This window comes from Protobothrops mucrosquamatus, unplaced genomic scaffold, assembly GCF_001527695.2.
Source record: "Protobothrops mucrosquamatus isolate PMUCROS unplaced genomic scaffold, P.Mucros_1.0 scaffold2582, whole genome shotgun sequence".
In the NCBI taxonomy this organism is placed as follows: domain Eukaryota; kingdom Metazoa; phylum Chordata; class Lepidosauria; order Squamata; family Viperidae; genus Protobothrops; species Protobothrops mucrosquamatus.
In genome coordinates, this window is record NW_015388638.1 from 2,863 (window position 1) to 24,234 (window position 21,372).

Sequence of the window (21,372 nt, forward strand, 5' to 3'; positions counted from 1 at the left end):
TATTATTATTATTATTACTTTAATTTATACCCCGCCCTTCTCCCGAGGGACTCAGGGCGGCTTACAGGTAAATAAAAACAGAGCTATACAATAAATATTTAAAAGCCAAATTAAAATATATATTAATTAACCTGTATTAGAAAAATTATAAAATCCCTTTAAAATCCCTATAAAATCCCCCCCTAGGCCAATCCCGCTTTACAGCCCTATTCTTTGCTGTACGTACTGGGGACAAACTACGTGCTGTTTTCTAAATTTTTAAATACTGTAAACCTTTACATACTGTCAATTATATTTTACATCATTGTGGGATTGTAAATAACAACCACAAGTTATTCCACATAATTGATACTATAAGAAATCTTATAGAGCTCAACTGCAGTCCCACAGTCACTTACAGTATCTTTGAATAAGTCCATTGAATAAGTCCATTGAATTCAGTTGTCAGTGACAGGAATGGTCTACACAGAATGTTTCCTGTTACATCCCATCTTAATGCTTTTTTTAAAAAAAAATCATCTGCAGGAATGCTAAGAAGAATTGGCAGCGCATCCGGAAACACTTTTTCTTTGAACATTTTCATCCACTTAAGGATTACTGCCTTGAGGTAAGGACAGAATTCAGAATTTTTAAATATTTTTTTCTGCCTATCTTTGCATCTGCTTTACCAAGAGATGGTGTTGTAAGAGTTCTGAATTTATTTCAGGCAGACACAGCTTTAAATAACCATATAACCTCAAAAAGCACAGGAGATTTGATAGGATTCCTTGGAGCCGTAATTCATTTATTATTATTTATTGAACACATTTTAATCTAATTCATTAAAATCTTATTTTAATTTAATCTAATTCACGGTTTTTCAAATTTGGCAACTTTAAAATGTGTGGATTTCAAATCCGATCATACTGGTTGGGGAATTTTTGAACTCCATACGTTAAACTTGCTAAGTTCGAAAAACACTAAATTGATCTCACAATGTTGCTATGAGCAAAAAATGGGAATAATTCTGTTTAAGCCTTCTTAAACTTTCTAGAAGAAAAGAATGGACACAGATAGGATTTTAAAAAATCAAAAAGTAAACAAGCACCATATTATATGGTGTAAAAAATCTGCAGCAATTATTAGTAGAAAAGTAAATGTTTACATCTATCATATATGCCACATTTTTACTAAATAAGCCACTATGTGCTGCTTCAAATCAGGTTGATTTGTGTTATTTTTATAAAAACATCAAAACTTTGTTCCATCTGTATACTTATTTTTCACAATAAGCAAAAGCCACCTAAGCCATCATTATTTAGAAATAAGAAATGAATTCATTCGTATCCATTCTCAAACTAAATGAATATTGTATTAAAAATGTTATAGCTGAAGTCTTGCTTTCCAGATCATGGAAATCCTGAAAGATTCTATCTTGACTTTAGAGCATTAATCAGATATTTTATGTTTTCCAAGTCATCTTCTGCAGCCATAAGAGCTAGAAATTCAATTTAAAAAAGCAAAGTTCAATGTGCAGAATACTATACTCGTGTGAAATTTATATTATACTGTGTATGCAATAATGTGAGCTGTGGAAAGTGAAAAGTAATTATTTTCTTATTTTAAAATTTTTATCTTAAGGTTAACTACCTGCCTTTAAAACCAATTGGAAATCAAGCATATTTAATCATCAGTTTAACAGAAACTGATCTTTCCATAGATATAGAATATACAGCTATTTGGAAGTAAGGCAAACATCATTGGTTGGCTTTTGCTGAAAATATTTTACATTGAAATGGAAGTTGATTCTTCAAAATAATATTTTTTTAGACAATATTTTACACGCTGCCACGCCTTTCAGAAACTCCTGAAGAGGAATGGATCTCTCTCTCTAAATTTACAGCATTTGGAGATATTCCATTGAGTTCAACATTTCCATCCTGCCATTCTCAAATTACACTTCTTGACCTTAAGCCAAATGACTGGACTCAGCAAGATATCGGTAATGATAATAGTGATAGAAGCTAAACAGCATTAGGAAATAATTTGTGCTGGTCGAATAGTTATACATATTTTATAACGACTCTAAAATATATTTGTCTATGATATTTAAGAGCATAATTACTGTGCGCACAGACTATATTTGTCCTAAGTACTTAAGTCCTAGAATGCTGAGATTCTTAAAGGCATAATTTCATTTAGCTAATTACGTAATTTCTCTCACGACTGAATTTAGCTGAGCCCAATAATGAAAGACGGTGGATGAACGTTCAAAAAAAAATTATCCCTTGCAAAGCCAGTGCTCCTGATTTGGATCTGGAGCTTATATTCCAAGATCGTGCCACTAAACTTGGAAAATCAAACAGGAAATTGATTGTAGTTGCTTCACTCATTGATAAACCCACCAATTTAGGAGGTAAGCTCTTACTCATTTTAAACCACTTACAGATTTTGCTTTTATTTTACACTGTATGTCTTAGATTTACAAAGTAACAAACCTACTTTAACCTGGAAAATAATTTGAGGATTTAAAAAGAGCAAATACATTCTTATATTTTAATTCTCAAATTGTTACACAAAAGAGAACTGTCTTTTGTTTTCTTAATTGTGTTAATACCTATGTTACAGTATTTCAAGGAATAGTTGTCGTATGCAATGTGCATCTTTTTGATTTTAAAGTTAGATTTAAAGGTTATTATCTTTATTTTATTTATTTATTGTGACTTCAAGTCAGTTGACTCCTGGAACTGCCTAGACAAACTTTGCAAATCTTTTGGAAAGATTTGCTATTGCCACCTTCTTCGTAAGTGACTGGCCCAGGGTCACCCAGACTAAGCAGGACTAGAACTCGTGGCCTCCCAGTTTCTAGCCTGGTGTTTTAAGCACCACACCACACTGATTCTCACCACATATTTATAGCATCAGTTTGAATCTCCATCCATGCTACCTATGTGCACCATTCAATTGAGAAAATCAATTTCATATTGAAAGAGCTTTAATTTTGTTTGTAGGCTTGTGTCGTACGTGTGAAATATTCGGTGTTTCTGCTTTAACTGTTAGCAACCTCCATTATATAAATGACAAGCAATTTCAGCATCTCAGCGTGTCTGCTGAACAATGGCTTTCTGTTATTGAAGTGAGTAAAAGAAACCTTCCTGTTCTGTCACAGACATGCAAGTCTCCTGGTTTTCATGTAGTTGCATTCAAGTTGGACACTGTAAAACGATCTGCGTTAATTTTATGGTATTACATATTAGCTGTAGAATTTAAAGGGACAGTCCAACTTCAGCATTATTATCTCTCTTTTGATTTCAGTGGGAGAATTGTAATCGTGGATTTTTCATATATAGTCAATTCTAGCAGACGAGGGGAGGAAAGAGTGACCTCACTTTGGGGCTTGTATGGGCAGCTCTTCTGAATCAGATACCAAATTAACATCTTTAGCTTACTGGTGAAATGCTGTGAATGGCACCAAGCTAAGGACTTCTTCGCCATTCTTGGACTAGGGCAGCATTTTGATCAGTCCAATCAAAATGAAAAGGTTTCCGTCTACATCAGACATGTCAAACACAAGGCCCGGAGGCCGGATGCGGCCCGCGAAGTGGTTTCATGTGGCCCGCGAAGCCATCCTGGAAACAGTGAGGGAACGGCCCCCGCTGCCTTGGCCCTGGCCCAGGCCAGTCGGGAGCCAATGTACAAGTTTGTGGTGGCCATCTATGCTGAAATGCACTCAGTCTTAGCTCCACAAGGCCGTCTGGAAACAGCGAGGAACCAGCCCCTGCCACGTCGGCCCCACCCCCTGGATGCATGCTGTGTCACTCCTGCCCAGGCCCCCACAGGCACCCTTGACGCGAATGATGTAGAGCTGGCCACGCCCACCCAGTAGGCCACACCCACTCCATCCACGCCCACCCAGTAAGCCGCACCCACCCTGGCCACCCACCCCCCACCCCACCCGAGGGCAACTGCAATGCTGATGCGGCCCTCAATGAAATTGAGTTTGACACCCCTGGTCTACATAGTATTAGCCAGGATAGATCTATTCAGTCAGAATAATATAATATATTTTGCTTAGTGTACTAATGAAAATTACACACTTCCAAGCCCTAATACTAATCTCATTTTTCAAAAATTTACAGGTAAAGCCATTTCAGCTGATTGAATATTTGGAACAGAAAAAAACTGAAGGCTATTCTATAATAGGAGTGGAGCAAACAGCTAAAAGTTGCAGTTTAATGAAATATTGTTTTCCAGAGAAATCCCTGTTGTTGTTGGGGTAATGAAAAATCTAATTGTAATAAATTTTTCAAACATATTTTTGGTAGAGAATACTGAAAACCATTCAGAAAATAAAAAGAAACAGTTTTCCCTATGTACTGCAGACCTTTCCCTTAGACAGCTACATTATATGATTTATCTGTTAGGCAGCCACATACTGGCAGTAGATACCATGTTTTCCCGAAAATAAAACATCCCAAAAATAAGCCCCAGCTTGATTTTTGGGGGTGGGCCTAATATAAGGTATACCCCCAAAATAAGCCCTAGTTTTGGGGCGAGGCACATGCCTAAAAATCAAGCTAGGGTGGGGGTGGAGCTTATCATTGCAGCCAGGCCTCCCATGATCGACACTTGCCTCGCCCAGTCGGCAATTCAATCCGTAGCTCGGTTCTTGGCTGCACAGGGCTTCCAGAAAGGGCCACTTTTTCACCACTTTTCTTAGGCAAGAAAAACCAAATGTACAGGTATAGTATAGGGGGTACCTTGCTCAATAGTAGTAACTGTGAGAGGGACCTCGGAGTCCTAGTGGACAATCACCTAAATATGAGCCAGCAGTGTGCTGCAGCTGCCAAAAAAGCCAACACAGTGCTAGGCTGCATTAACAGACGGATAGAATCAAGATCACGTGAAGTATTAATACCACTTTACAATGCCTTGGTAAGGCCACACTTGGAATACTGCATCCAGTTTTGGTCTCCACAATGTAAAAAAGATGTTGAGACTCTAGAAAGAGTACAGAGAAGAGCAACAAAGATGATTAGGGGACTGGAGGCTAAAACATATAAGGAACGGTTGCTGGAATTGGGTATGTCTAGTTTAATGAAGAGAAGGACGAGGGGGGACATGATAGCAGTGTTCCAATATCTCGGGTTGCCACAAAAAAGAGGGAGTCAAGCTATTCTCCAAAGCGCCTGAAGGCAGGACAAGAAGCAACAGATGGAAACTAATCAAGGAGAGAAGCAACCTAGAACTAAGGAGAAACTTCCTGACAGTTAGAACAATTAACCAGTGGAACAACCTGCCTCCAGAAGCGGTGAATGCTCCAACACTGGAAGTTTTTAAGAAGAGACTGGACAGACATTGTCTGAAATGGTATAGGGTTTCCTGCCTGAGCAGGGGGTTGGACTAGATGACCTCCAAGGTCCCTTCCAACTTATTATTATTATTATTATTATTATTATTATTATTATTATTATTATTATTATTTAATATTTGGTGAATACTTGATTGTAACTAGTACAAATTCTAAAAAAAAGTTGAGAGTCCAAATCACAACATTATTCTCAGTGACAGTTCACAAATCGCTATAGTAATTGCAATCCATACTAAAGTGCATAAGACTGCCTGCTTTATTGTTAGTATTTACTGATTTTTATCTCTTTAACAATAAGAACATCTACAGTAGAAACTGCAAAGATTTCAGATTTTGTCCGTGGCCTGGACCTCCAATAAAAAGTCCAATAGTATTTTGGAGTAGGAGGGTGAAAATGAAAATATATAAATCAGGTTATTGATCTTTCTAGCTCAGTATTATCAGCAATTTAATATTCAAAGCAGATATTTTAGAAATACTGGCATTTGAACTTGATTTTTTTCTGCATGTGAAGCCTGTGTTCTGCCATTGAGCAGTGTTCTGCTAATCCATTTTTTTTCTTTTTTTAAATCAGAAATGAACATGAGGGAATCCCAGCAAATGTAATTCAGCACTTGGACACTTGTGTAGAAATTCCACAGCAAGGAGTTATTCGTTCACTTAATGTCCATGTAAGTGGTGCTCTGCTTATTTGGGAATATACAAGACAGCAGATGATGAAGGAAAAAGAATAAAGACAAAATGTTTAATTTTTGTTGAAGCCAATAATTTGATGGTGCTATAAATTCCCTGAAATTATTATAGTTACCATTTAATTATGTGTTAGATTTTGTATGCCTTCATTTTTATAAAAAAGCTGTTAATTTTTTAAATCATGACAGTATTAAAATTGTTTTTAATGCAGTTTTTGGTGCTAGTGATTCTGATTACATTGTTGTTAACACTACCTCTTGATAGTTCTGAAAGTGGTGATAAATAATTATTCATTTGCAGCACAATGGCCGCTTTTGCTGTGTGTAATTTCTGCAACTACAGAGCTGTCAAAAAACTAATAGAGCAAGCTCTGTGCTGTTGGTGGTCCATATAACTATAAATTTATTCCATTAACTTTTTTCATTATGGAGAAAATCTATGTGGTCACTAACAAATCAAAAATGGACATCATCAAGAATATACTGCACACAGCAATGTAGCAACTTGCCATTTGACAGTTCTGGTGTCTTTGCACTTGGTGATGACCACAGAGTTTTCTGGCATTGGTTTTGGGGATTTTTTTTAAACATATACTCAAGTATTTATTGGTGTTTTCCTAATAAAGTTGATCAGTTTCAGTTTCTAAAAATTGAATATATAATCTACAAATTAAATTTTAATTCAACATATTAAACAAAGTGATCTCCCATATATCTGAATCTACCAAAATGAAATATTTAAGGGTGTTACTGTTGATAATTATATTCTTCAAGATGTAATAGACAAAGGACCACCGAAATGTATTAGACATTCTGTTACATTGGGGAAAACATCTGGAAGAGGGTATTTGCAATGAAAACATGATACAAGTATTTGAATTTATACAGTTCATTTATTTTGATTTTATTGATGGTGTAGTTTTTTTAGTGTTGAAAGGTAAGCATATTTTCCTAAGTGCCTCTTCTCTCCAATAAGCATTTCAAATAATGGAAGCTGGAGCTTTCAGGCCAGTATGAGATTTATAAACAAAAACCGGTCTTAAAATTTATGGGACATCGTTGGTGCCAGCATTTATGTTCTGCAATTATGCTGTTTTTCTGCAACTTCCCTTGTGTCCAGTATTGTAAAAGTTCTCTAGTTGCTATGACTTCTCTGTTTTCTCTGAAGGCAGAAATTGTTCTGATTCCATTTGTGCTTTATATTGTAAATAATCTCTTCTTTTGTTAAAATATTTAACCTGTTTTAAATAAGATCACTTGGTTAGCAAGTCAAGCAGTTCAGTAAAAGTCTAAAGTAATAAAAGTAGAAAACATATTGTACCCATCATGATATTTTAGATTTAATTTAATGCCACTATTATCGATCTGTCTTCAAAACCTAGTGTTCAATAAATTGTATCCACATCTGATTTTTTTTTTAAAATAATACTTCTTTCCCTTGTTACATATAAAGGACTGGGAAAAATAACAAAGCCACCTCACTGTGCATGTACATACACACTGAAGTAGCTAGAACAGCGGTTCTCAACCTATGGGTCGCGACCCCATTTGGGGTCGATTGACCATTTCACGGGGGTCGCCAAGCAAGGCTGTCCGCCATTTTTTTTGTTCCGCCATTTTTTTCCCCTTTTCCGGCGGGTGCCTTACCTCCCTTGGGCTGGGCCAGCTGGTGGTCAGCCTGCTCCGTCTCTGCCGCTTGCCAGCTACACCTCGGCCGGCGCAGGGGGCGGAACCACGCATGCGCGGCACTCCCGGGCAGGGAAAGTCCTCGACTTACGACCGGTTGGGTAGTCCTCGACTTACGACCGGTTTAGTCCTCGACTTACGACCAGTTGGGGGTCGCGGCATTAAAAAGGTTGAGAACCACTGAGCTAGAAGAAGCTTATGGAGCGAACAGCTCTGTAATCCAGGAAAAGACATTGCTGCTTCAATGTTTCTTTGAATGTTTCAAAGAAAGGTACTTGCTATGGTGCTCCTAGTGTTGCAAAGCAAGGTTTGCAAAATTCTTGTAACTATGTAGAAAGTAGTTAGCTTAAGCAATGACTTATTCATTGGCTACAAACTACAGGTGGTTCTATTCCAGAATACAGGTAGATGGTTTAGAAATAAGATTTTGAATTAATTATAAGAAGCTTTCCCATGAGGAAATGCTTTTAATTCTTTTTTTAAAAAAAGCATGATAGGATGGGAAATTGAAGTCTGGACACTAGGTAGAACTAAAGGGAACTAAAGATTACACATACAGGAGAAGAACACTTAAATTTGATTTACACATGCAGGATGAAGCAAAGTATTTTAATATTGGCCAAACTGAAGGACATTTTTGAATAAAAACCCAAAAGTTACTTTTAGGAGTGTCTATATCTAAAGACAATGTTTAAAAGATGTTATGGAAGAGGAACAAATTTCACCTGTCAAGACTGAGGCTAATCTGAAAGTGGAGTTAAAAATAATAGACTTACAAAAATGGTATCGAAAAAGATGCTACACTGAACGTACAAAAGAAATTAGCTGATGTCTTAATAATTCAAAGGCTGTACAAATAACAAATCAAGAGACTGTCCTGGATAATTTTCATGTATTGGTACAAAAGAGGCCTGTTAATACCTTGAAGAATTTTGTGAGAAGCAGCCAGTGCAGTGCTAGGATTTTAATTTAAGGGACTAAAGATCAAGCTTGTTAAAAGAAAAAGGAATAAAAACATGGCTTATTTGACTTAGGTTAAAAAAAAAGATAAGTTATTTAAGATATTCCTTAATGGACTTCTGCTGACGTGAAATGACAAAGGCTTTTAAGGATTTTTTTATAGATAAGAGATGGGATATGGGAAGAATCTTTTATTTACTATATTATTATTTCATTCTTTTCTATTTTCTGCATTTTCTGCATTCTATTTTTAGTTTTCACTGCAATTGTAATTTTGAATAATTATTGAAAAACTATATACTTCACCAATGCATAAAAGGCCATCCGCCAGGAGCAAAATAAACAAAGAATGTTCGCAAAATCCTACTTAAGCATATGCCAACAAACATGATTAAAGAACCCTTCACTGTATTCACTGTATATGTGAAACCGCAGCTTCAGGATCTCTATACTGCAAATTCTCTTTTTGAGACACTAGGAAAATCCTTGTTTATGTCCATTACAGAGGTGGAAACAGGAGGCAATACTAGTCATATTTTCTGGGCAACACTCAAGCCCAGGAAAAGGATGCAACTTCTATGTTGCTGATAGGTATAGACCACTTCAGATGCAAATTGTGCACATTTCTACTCTTCCAGCACTGTGTTGTTAATGTGATTTTCACTGTTTGCATTACAACTGCTACTACAGCACTGCAATTTATATAGACAAGAAGAATACATTCTGTTCCCACTTCATCCAATTCAATGTTTATATTCATGTGATAGATTAACCTCCCAATAGATTGAATGGAAAGTAAACGTGAGAAAAGATTATATATAACAGTGATGGCGAACCTTTTAGAGACCAAGTGCCCAAACTGCAACCCAAAACCCACTTATGCATCATCGGGTGCCGGGTGTGTGTGGCCCATTAGGTGGGTGTGGCCCATTGGGTGAGGTGGCTGTGGTGGTAACAGCAGACTGGGTGGGACTAAAAAGTTCAATCAATTCCAACTTTGCAAGATCTTTTTTTTTCCCACGAGAAGTTGAAATTGACTGATTGAACCTTTTTTTTTTGTACACGGCGGTGGAGGCCTAAAGCGAAAAGGTTTTATAAAACCCAGCTGAAGGCCTAGGACTGGGCGATGGCGCACGTGCCCACAGAGAGGGCTCTGAGTGCCACCTCTGGCACCCGTGCCATAGGTTCGCCACCACTGATATATAAGTTTCCTATTACTGATAGAAAAGAATTTTATCATGAAGTACCACAGAGATGTATGGAGTTATAGAAAGCATGGAAAAGGATGGTTAGTGGAATGAAGAACTGAAATATGCATATAAAAATGCTGCAAAAATGAGGACAGAACAAGACATACCATCTATATATACTGAGAAAAAAATAGTTGCAAATAATGTAACCCAAAAGGCTTTGTTTTGAATGATCAAGAATAAACAATGCAAAGAGAAATTGGAGCTATTTCGGGAGTGGATGAAAAGGGCTAGAAAAAAGGAACTTCTAGAAGAGCAAATGGAAACAATAAAAGTAATGAAGTGATTTCAAATTAAACTGAAGTGGGTGAATGTTAAAATGGGTACTTTTGGAGATTTGTATTAAATGAAAGCATGTTTAAGAGCAAAACTGAAATGAATGTATATAAGAATTCAAGAAAAATGGGTGAAAGGATTTATTAGTGCTATGAGAATGCTGAAAAAATGGTAAGGCTGGGGGGTGGGTAAGTATTGTAGCTGGGGAAATGTTAAAATACATGGTTTCCTTATGGAGGTGCTGCACAACATTTAACCTGCCTAACGATCAGAACACTGCCATTATATTTCTCTTGTACAAAGGCCAAGAGATCAAGAATGACTGCAAATGCTCATTTATTAATGTGTCTGGAAAGAATTCAGATAGAGGTGTACAGATGTGGGAGTAAGGATGGTTTGCAAGGACAGAAAAGAATGAGGGGAGACAATGAATAGTGATGGTGTAATTTCAGTTTACTTTGAATGACTTTTTCTGTATCTCTTGACTTCCAATTTCTTTTGTTCCCTATTTCTTATTTCTTATCTTTTGCATATCCCAAAAGGAATATCATGTTAGGTATGTATGTATAAAAATGAATAAAAATAATTACTTACCCATTGCTGTGGGCACGAATTTTCAAAAGAGCACCTCAATTTGTCACATTTTGATATATCTTTCATATTTTCATCTAAGCATTTCCAATAAATATCTCGGGCACCCCAGCAGGCTTTTCTTTCTTTCATGGATGGGGCTGACATTTCTGAAACTCCTAAAAAAAGGAATAAAGATGAAATAATTCTTAAAGTATATTTTTTAATTCTCTGACTTACCATCCTACAAAAACCTTGGAAACCAGTCTTCTTCAATTCTTCTAGGTGTGCTTATTTCAAATATGCACCTGAATTTATAAAGGTCTACTGGAAGTCAAGGTGTTCTTGTAGTTTACTTACATCTGAATATCCAAAGGTTTTCAGCCAAAGGTGGAAAAAAGTTTATTATAAAGCTAACCTGGTATTAATCACATTTTTATCCCATCTTTTCTTCAAGGAGCAAAAGAGCCTAGCCTTGGTCCCTTTTATTTTCTTAACTGTCAAGCGCCAGGGAAATCAGGAGATCCAGGCAGTTCAAATGGGTATTAAAATTTATTGCAAGCTTAAGCTCTCTCTACAAGAATCTGAACTACTAACTGTCAAAGTAATTTGGCAGTAGATAAGGAATTCAAGGTGGGCTGGACATAGATCTCTTGTGGGCACAAAAGGACTGATGACGTGTTTGACCCCTCCTTCTGGTTCAGCCTGGTCATCTACGTNGAGATCCAGGCAGTTCAAATGGGTATTAAAATTTATTGCAAGCTTAAGCTCTCTCTACAAGAATCTGAACTACTAACTGTCAAAGTAATTTGGCAGTAGATAAGGAATTCAAGGTGGGCTGGACATAGATCTCTTGTGGGCACAAAAGGACTGATGACGTGTTTGACCCCTCCTTCTGGTTCAGCCTGGTCATCTACGTCCCACGACACTATGGTAGTAATTGGCCAGTTTTGAACTTCAGCCTCCCAAGTTTGGTTCTGATTAATTACTAAACATCAAAATCTATAGGTTAGTATAAGGCTAAATAACAGTGACCTTAAAGAAATGATGCATGAATAAGCATATGACATTAGGTGGTCATTTCATACATGGGTAAAAAAAGACAATACGGCGAATGTACACATTACACCTCATCTTTCCTAATCTGTCTTTTGTAATTCACTGGATCACTATCACGCACTATACTCCAAGTATACATGAAAATAATGAGAATCTTTCAGATGTTTCAATCCTTAAGGCAACCATGTAATTATGACAGTCGTATTGACAGGAACAAAGATGTGTTTCTCCATATAAAGAGATTAAACTATGAAAAAGTAAATGCATAACTCTCTTGTGAGAAAAAAACCTGAGGGTGTCACTCATATACTTGTTTAGGAACTGAATTCAATTGGACTTCTGAATAGGTATCAATGGGGCAGCATTTAAATGTTATTTGATAAAGAAGATGTGTTCACAAATGAACAGGAAAAGTTAACCTAATGCCATTATAAGTCTTTTGTCTAAATGCAGCTATTAACAGAATTTTAAAAATTGATACAAGCCCATTTGAAAACAGTATATCTTTTGCACATGCATTTCAACAGAAAAGGGCCCAAAGCATCCTTGGGGTGCATACGGGCATTGTGGTCTAAAGTACCTAGAATACCACCTTGTACACCTCTGATATATTAAAAGCACAGCAATGAAGGAGTATTGCTATTTCAAATGCCATCAATCCATCCCAGATATGAGTCACCTGAGCCCTTAATCATTTTTAGTATTTCACATTGTCTCTAGGTGAGTTTCACATTTACCACAGAAGTTGGGTTTGAGTCTCGAGCTATTCCATTGCCTTGTCCAGTTTGAGTTAGATCAGTGTTTCTCAACCTTGACAATTTTAAGGCATGGCTCTTCCAGCAAGCGGACCTGACCTAGGGTGGATTTTACATTGGGTTTTAAATATTCGGAAGACGCAACATTAAAATTCGGTTTAATTCGGTTTTAAGGGGGGGATTGTATATATGTTCTGGTTTTAAATATGTTGTGCGCCGCCCTGAGTCCCTGTCGGGAGAAGGGCGGCATATAAATTAAATTAAATAANCAGAATTCCACAGCCAGCAATGCTGGCTGTGGAATTCTGGGAGTTGAAGTCCACATGCCTTAAAATTGTCAAGGTTGAGAAACACTTGAGTTAGATCATTGCGATTAGTTTTAAAATACGCTTTTTAGTTATTAATTCTGGAGCCAAACTTGCGTGCAGTGGTTCAATGAACCGAAAATAACAGCAGTAATCACTGCACACACGCGCGCGCGCGCGCACACACACACACACACACACACACACACAAACCCCTCGATTTTGGCACTCTTCTGTACTCGAAGAGCTGCTTTTCTTGGCTCTCTGTTTCTGTTTTCCTGGAAACGCGATCTATCTGCAAGGAAGAGAGGAAGGGGAACGTCCAGTGAAGGATTTCGAAGCGCCAGCTACTTACCACTTGTGGCTGCACCGGAACGTGGAGCCGGTTACAAACAGCTCCTTCGCCACTATCAGCAAAAGCAGCCAAATAGTGGGAATATGCTTCCCCCCCCCCTCTCCTCCACGAAGCTGGCCGTGGCAAAAAAAAAATGTGCACGTCCCCTGCACAGAGTTCAAGAGAGAACGACCCGGAGGCTGCACAAAAAGTAAAGCCTCCTCGAAGCCTTCTCGACTTCGCACTCGAAAGAGAACGAGCGCCAATGCAATTTACGTTCACGTACAAAGGGGGCTGCAAGGGGGCTGCAAGCCTGCTCGCTTTTTCAACGATCTCCTTCGCAGGTCCTGTTGATACTTACCTGGCGCACTTCCGGAGCAGCTGCATTCCCCCGGATGTTCGTCGCTGTCAACCGGAAGTGGATATGTTACTCGTTCAACCGACATGCAAAGAGCCTAAGGAGGAAGAGAAAGGAGCGTGCGGGGTTACCTGGTACGCATGCGCATTTTGCCTGAGCGATCTTTCGCGAGGACATTGCCAGCCTCCCCCCCTCCCAACCCCTTTTTGTGCAAGGCGGGGAAGGCAGAAAGTAATATCAAGAGAAGGGAGATGCTAGCCCAGTGTTTCTCAACCTTGACAATTTTAAGGCATGTGGACTTCAACTCCCAGAATTCCACAGCCAGCAATGCTGGCTGTGGAATTCTGGGAGTTGAAGTCCACATGCCTTAAAATTGTCAAGGTTGCAGTTGGAAAGTTAGAAATGTTATTTGGTTTGTCAAGGACATTGGAGTGTTTTTTAAATTTTGCTTCTTAAAATTTAAAGCTTTATTTTTTTTACAAGCTTATTAAGATTTATATCGTCGCTCAACGCGATTTTGGGCAACTTGATATAAACCAAAAAACAAACATACAAAAGCGAAATAAATAATACCTGCTAAAGATATAAACAAGAAAAATGTACTTGAGTAGAGATGAATCTATGTGCCTGAAGATACGTTGTCGGTTATTTTGATGACATTATTATTACTACTTTCATTGTGTTGATGGTACTATTGTTGATCTGCCTAATCATTTTGATAAATTTTCCTTTATTGTATGATACATATAGTTATACTGCAAACTGCTTATTCTTCAAAGTCCTGATTTTTATGCTGAGTTATATGAATTATGATGAGGTGTCATGTGTTGAGCTAAAACATTGAGAACATTTTTTATTCAGCTGACCATATTATTACATTTTATTATTACATTTATACCTTCCTCTGAACCTTAAGAATCCAGTCTTCAACACAACACAAATCAAATTCCCCCTCATTTTATCTTCATTTAGAACCCAGACATATCTCTGGGTATAGACTGGATGAAAGCAGTATATCACTGGTCCCAAGTCATTCAGTAAGCCTCATTGGTAAGTGAGAATTTGAATCTCAGATTTATTGCTTCCACTCTTAGCATTTTGGGTTTTTTAAGTACGCCATCTCCCCAGCTTCTAAATCACCTGGACTGAACAAGTATTTACTGGTGTAGTGTGTGAGAAGAAACTGTCCTCTTCATGTGTTGTTGTTTTTTGGTTAAATATTGTTGAATATTTCTGATGATGTGGCTCATTTGTGCACATAAGAATAATCCAAAGGCATTACTGAATGTTATAGTTCTTCGGCACCCTGGAAACTCTATTGCAGTCTATTGCAGTCTATTGCAAGTTTCAGCTTTTGTGATCTCAAAGATACTTAGTATTGTGTTTTCTCTTTCTGCAAATGGATTGTAGCTAAACAATTGGGTGCAAGCTTTGCATTTAGATGACCTGTGTTCACTCTGGCATTATCAGCTAAAAGATCGTGTAGTGGATGATGGGAAAGATGTTTTGTTTGAGACCATGTATATGGAAAGGAGGGAGATCTGAGGAACATCTGCTCCAGTCAATAATGTAGCGACTAGGTCTTTTTTATTCAAGGTAAAGAAGTTGGCTGATCTAGAACTAATATATGAAAATTAGAACTAATATATAAAAATTATAAAAGCTTATTTTGGCTAAAACAGAAGAAATGCGTTTACAAAGAGACCTGTTCTACTGGAAGAAACTGCCTTGGACAAGAGACAATTGTAGATTTTGTTTTACTGGAAATATTTAAGATTTGACCATTTCTTAAGCATGCTATTTGTACTCTGCATTGAGAATCCTGTAATAACAATGGCTTGGACTAGATTACCTAAGACATCCCTTACAGTACCATTATTTGCTGTCATTTTGCCATAGATGAAGTTAGATCTGTAGATAGATCATAAAAATATGACCTCATATCTTTAATCATTCTTGTTCCTGGAATATATGGTTGTACAAAACCTTTTAATGATACTACCACCATTCTGTTCTATTACAATGAGGAAAAGTTTCTAAAATATTTATAAATTTAACAAATAGATAAATGTCTAACTTTCTTCCAATAGAATCAATGGGATGTTAAATATTTAATTTTGGCTCAATTGTGCTCGGTATATAAAATCCTTAATATATCCTTGATTCTAAAACCCTAAAATTAATGACTAAAAATGAAAAAAAAAGTTGTACAGTGATTTATATGTTATTATATAAATGACTTGTAAGATTGGTAAAGAATGAATTTCATCAATTTCCCAGAGCAAGTAAAATCTGTACTTGAATTATCCAAATTATATTCCTCTAAAAGTTGATCTTTTAATAATAATTAATGACTTCCATATACAATAATGATATTTTTACTTTAAAATCACATATCACTTTATTTTTCTCAATCAGGAATCTTGAATGAAACATACTCTGCAATTTTTTTCTCCTCACCAAATCTGATATTATTCAAGATTTAATATGTAAATTGATCTGTATATAGCTACATTCTCCAGGATTTTTCATTTAAAGGAAAAGTTTGATTCCCAATAATTTGCATTTATTTTTTGTCCTTACAGGTGCTGATAAAGGAAACAAATTTCAAGTGTACAGGGATTCCTCATATTCTGATCCAAGCAGGGATAATAAAGTATTTGATACTATTAATGGGAAAGTAACCATAAGAAAATTCCAAGCATAGAAACGTTTGAGGTAGATGACACTTAGCTGCAATGGCATCAAATTGCTTTGAGATTTTTGTCAAAATCACTAGACAAAGATGTGCTAATCTCCAGTGCTAACACAACTTTTTTAAAAACCAAAAACTATATTTAAAATATTGCTTTAAGCAAGATAAGAAAAAAATCACTATAACCCAGAGAAAACCTTTGACAGTCTTAGTACTTGTTTTTCCACTTTTTATTACACATTTTTATGCAATTTTTTTTAGCAAAACTAATGTAACTCACTATAAAACAGAAATGCAAGCATAAGCCATTGACTTGATATGAAGTTGTAGTAGTTTTTATTCGTTTTGTCAAGCAGATAATTGAATCTGAAACTGATTCAGTAAAAAGTTTAGAAGTGAGTGCCACCTCCATTTGACCCAAAAATGCCAAGGAGACAACACCCACTATTGGGTTATGGCAACATTTAAAAAATAATGTTTTCCATTTTGAATGCAGCAATGTAAACTTCAAAAAGAGTAAACTATCACCATTGCCTATTTCTTTGCACATACCACATCATCTATCACAGATAGAAATCCAATGGCAAATCAAATTGTACAAGTAAACAGCTTGGTGCTTACAAGTTTTGTAAAAAGTGTTAGGATTGATGTATGTATCTTGATATCCTTAAAAAAATAGCAATGAATAAAAGCAAATGCAATTCACTTATATTTTCAAATATTGTACACATTATTTTTCCAAGCAGCTGCAAGCTTTGTTGTTAGTTTTTAAGCATGGTTCTTAGATATACGGCTTGATTCTCTCTTCACAGAAATACAGGTCAGGAGCATCTCCAGATCTGTGCAAGTGGGAAGTAAATCTGGCCGCAACAGAAGATATAGTAGTCCTCAAATGGTTTGCAGTCCTAGTAATCAGCAGCTTGAAGTAGGCACTCCTTGATTTCTTTGTGAATTTCAAAAGCACTCTGTCTATGGAACACATTCTTCATGTTGAAAAATCAATACAAGCAACTTGCAGAGTTTCCTATTTCTATACAGACAATGGACTAGAATTCTGTAGAAGGCACTGTATTTTCCTTTGCATGATATTAAGCACAAACTGCAATCATGCACACTTAAATTTGTTCCCCCTGAGAACTTTCTTTGCACAAGCTCCCCTGAGGCAGACAGTGTATGTGTGCAAAAATAACACACCGTACAAAGTACTCTTCAACTATTTCCATTCATGTTAGTGGGGTTTTCAAGAGTAATCCCTGGTACTTCAGTACTCTTGATAGTTTCTCCCATATGCTTTAGTGCAAACCTAACATTTTTACTTTCTTTTAATCTGGCACAAAGTGCACTTATCTTCACAAAACACTCTCCCACCCTCCCACCCCTTCTTCCCCCCAAAATAGCTTATTTTGGTTTATTTGCAAATGTTTCATGTGCAGCTCTCATAAAAAATAAGCTTATGACATAAGCATAATACTTGTTTCTCATTATATATGTGTTTGTATATTTATATTTATATATATATGTTTGTGTGTGTGCATGCACACACGCATAAATCACAGTGCGCAATGTATTATTCAGTACATAATGTTCAAAATGTATGCCCTCCGTCTCATGGTTTATCGATAAAATCATATATGCAAAGATCATTAGACATTACATTCATTTAAAAAGAGTTTCATGTTTTAGAGAGGTTCTCCCAAGTGAAAGGTTGAATGTGAAACAGTGCAAGCAATTTAGTGATGCTGAAACTTGGACTCTATTAGTATCAAAACTGTACATCTGTGTATATTTACTGTATTGAACATATGTGCTTTGCAAGGAAAAAGCTATGGTTTAAAGTATACAATATTAAGGAATGTTCATAAAATAATATTAATGTGTGAAAGATGACATGGAGGGGCGCGTTCTTCTACTTTTATTCTGCAATCCTGAAACAATGTCTCCATTTCCCTCTGGAATTTCTTCCTTCTTTCGTACTTTGAGGCGGGTAAGGAGTTTTATTAACCACTCATCCCACTCCTCTGGTAGAAGCAGCAGGAGGAAGCCCAAGCCAATTATGACAATGGCAATTACACGGACACTGTTGAAGACAATATCACTCGAGTAGTGATCAACAACTGCATAAAATATTGAACAGATAACATTATAGATAGAATAAAACATGTCTAGGTAATAACATGTACAATAGCAAAAGATTTGGATTTCATTCTCACAAACCCAAGAGCCCACAAATGTAGCCAAGTCATATAAAACTGAACACTACTAGTGGAATTGGGCATTTTATCAACTCACTTGAGGTTTTTGACTTCTCTTTGAATGGTCCATGATAGTTGCCAGGTGAAGCTAGTTCTGGGCTAGCTTCATCTTGCATCAAAGTGTCTTTATTTTGCAGATAATGGCAAATAATGTTTTGAAGATTGTCAAAAATATTTTTTCCCATTCGTTAATTTTTTTTATGCCGCCCATTTCCCCTTATAAGATGGGCCTGGGCAGCTTACAGATAAGATTTATCATTGCTCTAAGATGGTTGTCCACCAACTCTTCTGCTATATAAAAGAGGGACATTGGTGGGGACTGATTTTTGTTGTGATCTTGCTTTTCATAACCAAGTAGGATCTCTGAGTAGGAACTTGCCATAACTCCCAATCTAATTCATTATCTGGCAGCTTCTGGAAACTGCTAGTGGATGTGACTGGTAATCATGCCATTATTACAACTGTTGCCAACAACATTTAAGATGCAAAATTGAGCAATCGAGTGACTAGTAGTCTATAGACTGAGCAATTTTTTTAAAAAAATTAACAAGTATGTGTCTTCCTTGGTAATAGCAGCAGGAAATCCATACTTTAGAAACGTGACCTTTCCAAACAAATTGATTTCTATGCAGAGTGCTAATTATTTTTAGAGTAATGTTCTAATGTTCTTTAAAATGCTCTTAAGATTATCAAACACACATTTTGAATGAGATCAAGCGCTATGCAAGAGCACACAAAAGTATATGGACTTGAATAAAATCTAATTTGTGCGTCCGAAAATTGCCACAATGGAGGTGGTTGTCATGATGTAGGCAGCTTCCTAGGGAGCTTTGTGTAACACAACTGTCCAGCAGCACACCTAGATGTCACCAGGGGAAGAATTTTGCAACTAGAATCACCCAATAGGAACTGGCCAGATACACACTAAAGGAAAAGAAGATAAATTCTTTTACTAACATTTGATTCATAAACAGAACATGAATATTTTGACATTATGAAGTAGGAAATTACTACTTCAAATCATCACTTTCCAAACTCCACATGAGAACAACCCATTAACGGATTTTCCTGTTGTTTGTCCTCTGAAACAAATGGGTGATGCTCTAAAATTCAATACCGTATCGAGAGAAAAACTGCAAATCTTGAAACAAATATGTTTGACAAATTAAATATTTAGTGTAATGGTTAATGCCATGAAAGGCTAATGCTATGAAATTAAAAGGAGTAAGCATTTGCTAAAATAAACTCTGGTTATTTAAATACAATGTATTCTACTTTACATATAAAACATGTACATCCTGATTTATATGTCATTTGTTAATGAAAAAGTATACTTACTAGCATTTACAGGTACACTTAGTACAATCCCGAGAGATATCAAGGTAGGATATGTAATAGCAATCCCAAAATTTAATATAATATTGAATGCTGAAATAAGAAATAACATTTTTCATTTTAGAATTACTTTTATTTTGGTACTAAGTCTGCTTTTTTTTTTTAACAGATTTAACCAGTTTATTTTTAGCAGCCACCTTTAGATTGATATGAACCTTTGCACATAAAGATCAAAATACAGGAGTTCTGAAACTACTGTGTGTATCACATGCCAGATATGTACTGCAGGATTGCTCTTACTTATTTTATTCAGACCCGCACATTCTGCCTTCCCAAATTAAATTTACTTCAGAAAGCATTCAAATGCATGTATTTATGGTGAAAATGGTCTTTAATTGACTAATTTGTCTATTTTATGATGTACCCATAATGCATACTTACCTTGTCGCTGCACTTATTCTTTTATATAAATAGAAAAATATTGAGGAATTACATGATAGTTTTACATAAGCAGTATTCATAAAGATTAAATGACGGGAGTTTAAATTTGAAAGGCCACTAACATAGATAATTTTAGAAGAGAATTACTTTCATCTTGCTTACCGATACATTATGAAGACCATTATGTTGTCATTGAAAGTTTCTGTGTAAGTCATTGCACCAGAGCACATGGCTGATGGGAATCAAAGTTCTCTAATAAGTGATATTAGAATTAAATATTCCTAGAGCTGAAAGAGGTCTTCTATGATAACACTAACCCCCTGCTCAATGTAAGAATTCACATTAAAAAATTCTGACAAATATCAGTTTCAGCCTGTCCAGTGGAAGGTAGCCAACAAGGTGTTGTGATTATTTCTTCCACTGTCAAACCATTGTTACTATTAGGAATTTTTTTTCAAGCATTCAGTAAGAATCTTCTTTCTTGCAAGTTGTCCATTCCATGTCCTACTACTACATTCGTGTCCGAAGCACATACCAAGGTGCTTGAAAGTATTAGTCAGTGACATCACCATTGCCCAGGGGAAGCCCAAGGGGGCTCCTTTCATGTCTATGTTATTTTCCCACCAAAGTGGTACCTATTTATTTTCTTGCATTCGCATCCTTTCAAACTACTAGGTGAGCAGGAGCTTGTGCAAATTGATGGGAGCTCATTCTATCACGTGGCTTGCCCTTCGGTTTCAAACTGCTGAGCTGTCGACCTTTCAATGGTCTTTTGACTCAGCATCCGCCGTGACCCAGTCCTACTTTCTGGGGACAAATGAGGAGAGGTCCCGACTTTCTTCTATGTGACAACCTGTCAGGCTAAGGTCTAACAATCTATATTAACAATCTATTAAATGTCAAATAATCTATTAAATGCACACCTAAAAGGATATACCGTAATAGTTATTAATGCAAGATATTGCACTCATTATTATATATTTTACTCACCAAATTACTATCAGTATGACAGGTTAACCTCTTACTTTTCTTTTAGATAAAACACTTGCCAGTA

General features: G+C 36.4%; 3 protein-coding genes across 7 annotated transcripts in view; 1 reads left to right on the top strand and 2 right to left on the bottom strand.

Annotated features, from left to right (window-relative positions):
- The window catches only part of LOC107295944 (probable methyltransferase TARBP1), a gene marked incomplete at its 5' end in the record, with an annotated part of 8,254 nt that extends 2,020 nt beyond the window's left edge, over nucleotides 1-6,234 (top strand). The window contains 6 exon segments of the mRNA XM_015825279.1: nucleotides 526-607; nucleotides 1,810-1,981; nucleotides 2,216-2,395; nucleotides 2,991-3,115; nucleotides 4,119-4,255; nucleotides 5,925-6,234. Of these exon segments, the coding sequence (XP_015680765.1) occupies nucleotides 526-607; nucleotides 1,810-1,981; nucleotides 2,216-2,395; nucleotides 2,991-3,115; nucleotides 4,119-4,255; nucleotides 5,925-6,084 (856 nt within the window).
- Nucleotides 6,235-6,722: 488 nt separating this feature from the next.
- On the bottom strand, nucleotides 6,723-13,632 carry LOC107295946 (cytochrome c oxidase assembly factor 6 homolog). 4 transcript variants are annotated; one of them, XM_015825284.2, is made up of 4 exons: nucleotides 13,599-13,632; nucleotides 13,117-13,198; nucleotides 10,809-10,963; nucleotides 6,724-7,280 (listed from the first exon to the last, which is right to left on the bottom strand). In XM_015825284.2, the coding sequence occupies exons 3-4, from the start codon at nucleotides 10,950-10,952 to the stop codon at nucleotides 7,185-7,187; spliced, it is 240 nt and encodes a 79-aa protein (XP_015680770.1). In that variant the 5' UTR covers nucleotides 10,953-10,963; nucleotides 13,117-13,198; nucleotides 13,599-13,632; the 3' UTR covers nucleotides 6,724-7,184. The 4 variants fall into 4 exon arrangements, with proteins under 4 accessions (XP_015680768.1, XP_015680769.1, XP_015680770.1 ...); XM_015825281.2 differs by having other exon boundaries at nucleotides 13,524-13,628; XM_015825282.2 differs by lacking the exon at nucleotides 13,117-13,198 and having other exon boundaries at nucleotides 6,723-7,280; nucleotides 13,259-13,628.
- Nucleotides 13,633-18,159: 4,527 nt separating this feature from the next.
- Nucleotides 18,160-21,372, bottom strand: part of SLC35F3 (solute carrier family 35 member F3) — a 105,614-nt gene continuing 102,401 nt past the window's right edge. For both annotated transcript variants that reach the window (XM_015825280.1, XM_029285946.1), the window contains 2 exons: nucleotides 19,881-19,970; nucleotides 18,160-18,404 (listed from right to left, as the gene is read on the bottom strand). In XM_015825280.1, coding sequence (XP_015680766.1) covers nucleotides 18,160-18,404; nucleotides 19,881-19,970 — 335 coding nt within the window. The remainder of the gene's footprint in view (nucleotides 18,405-19,880; nucleotides 19,971-21,372) is intronic.

Coding starts and splice junctions, on each gene's coding strand:
- LOC107295946 (XM_015825282.2), bottom strand. CDS start 10,952: ATGTCAGCCCCATCCATGAAAGAAAGAAAAGCCTGCTGGGGTGCCCGA. Junction 7,281..10,808: donor ATTCGTGCCCACAGCAATGG/GTAAGTAATTAT, acceptor TATTTAAAACAG/GTTAAATATTTTAACAAAAG.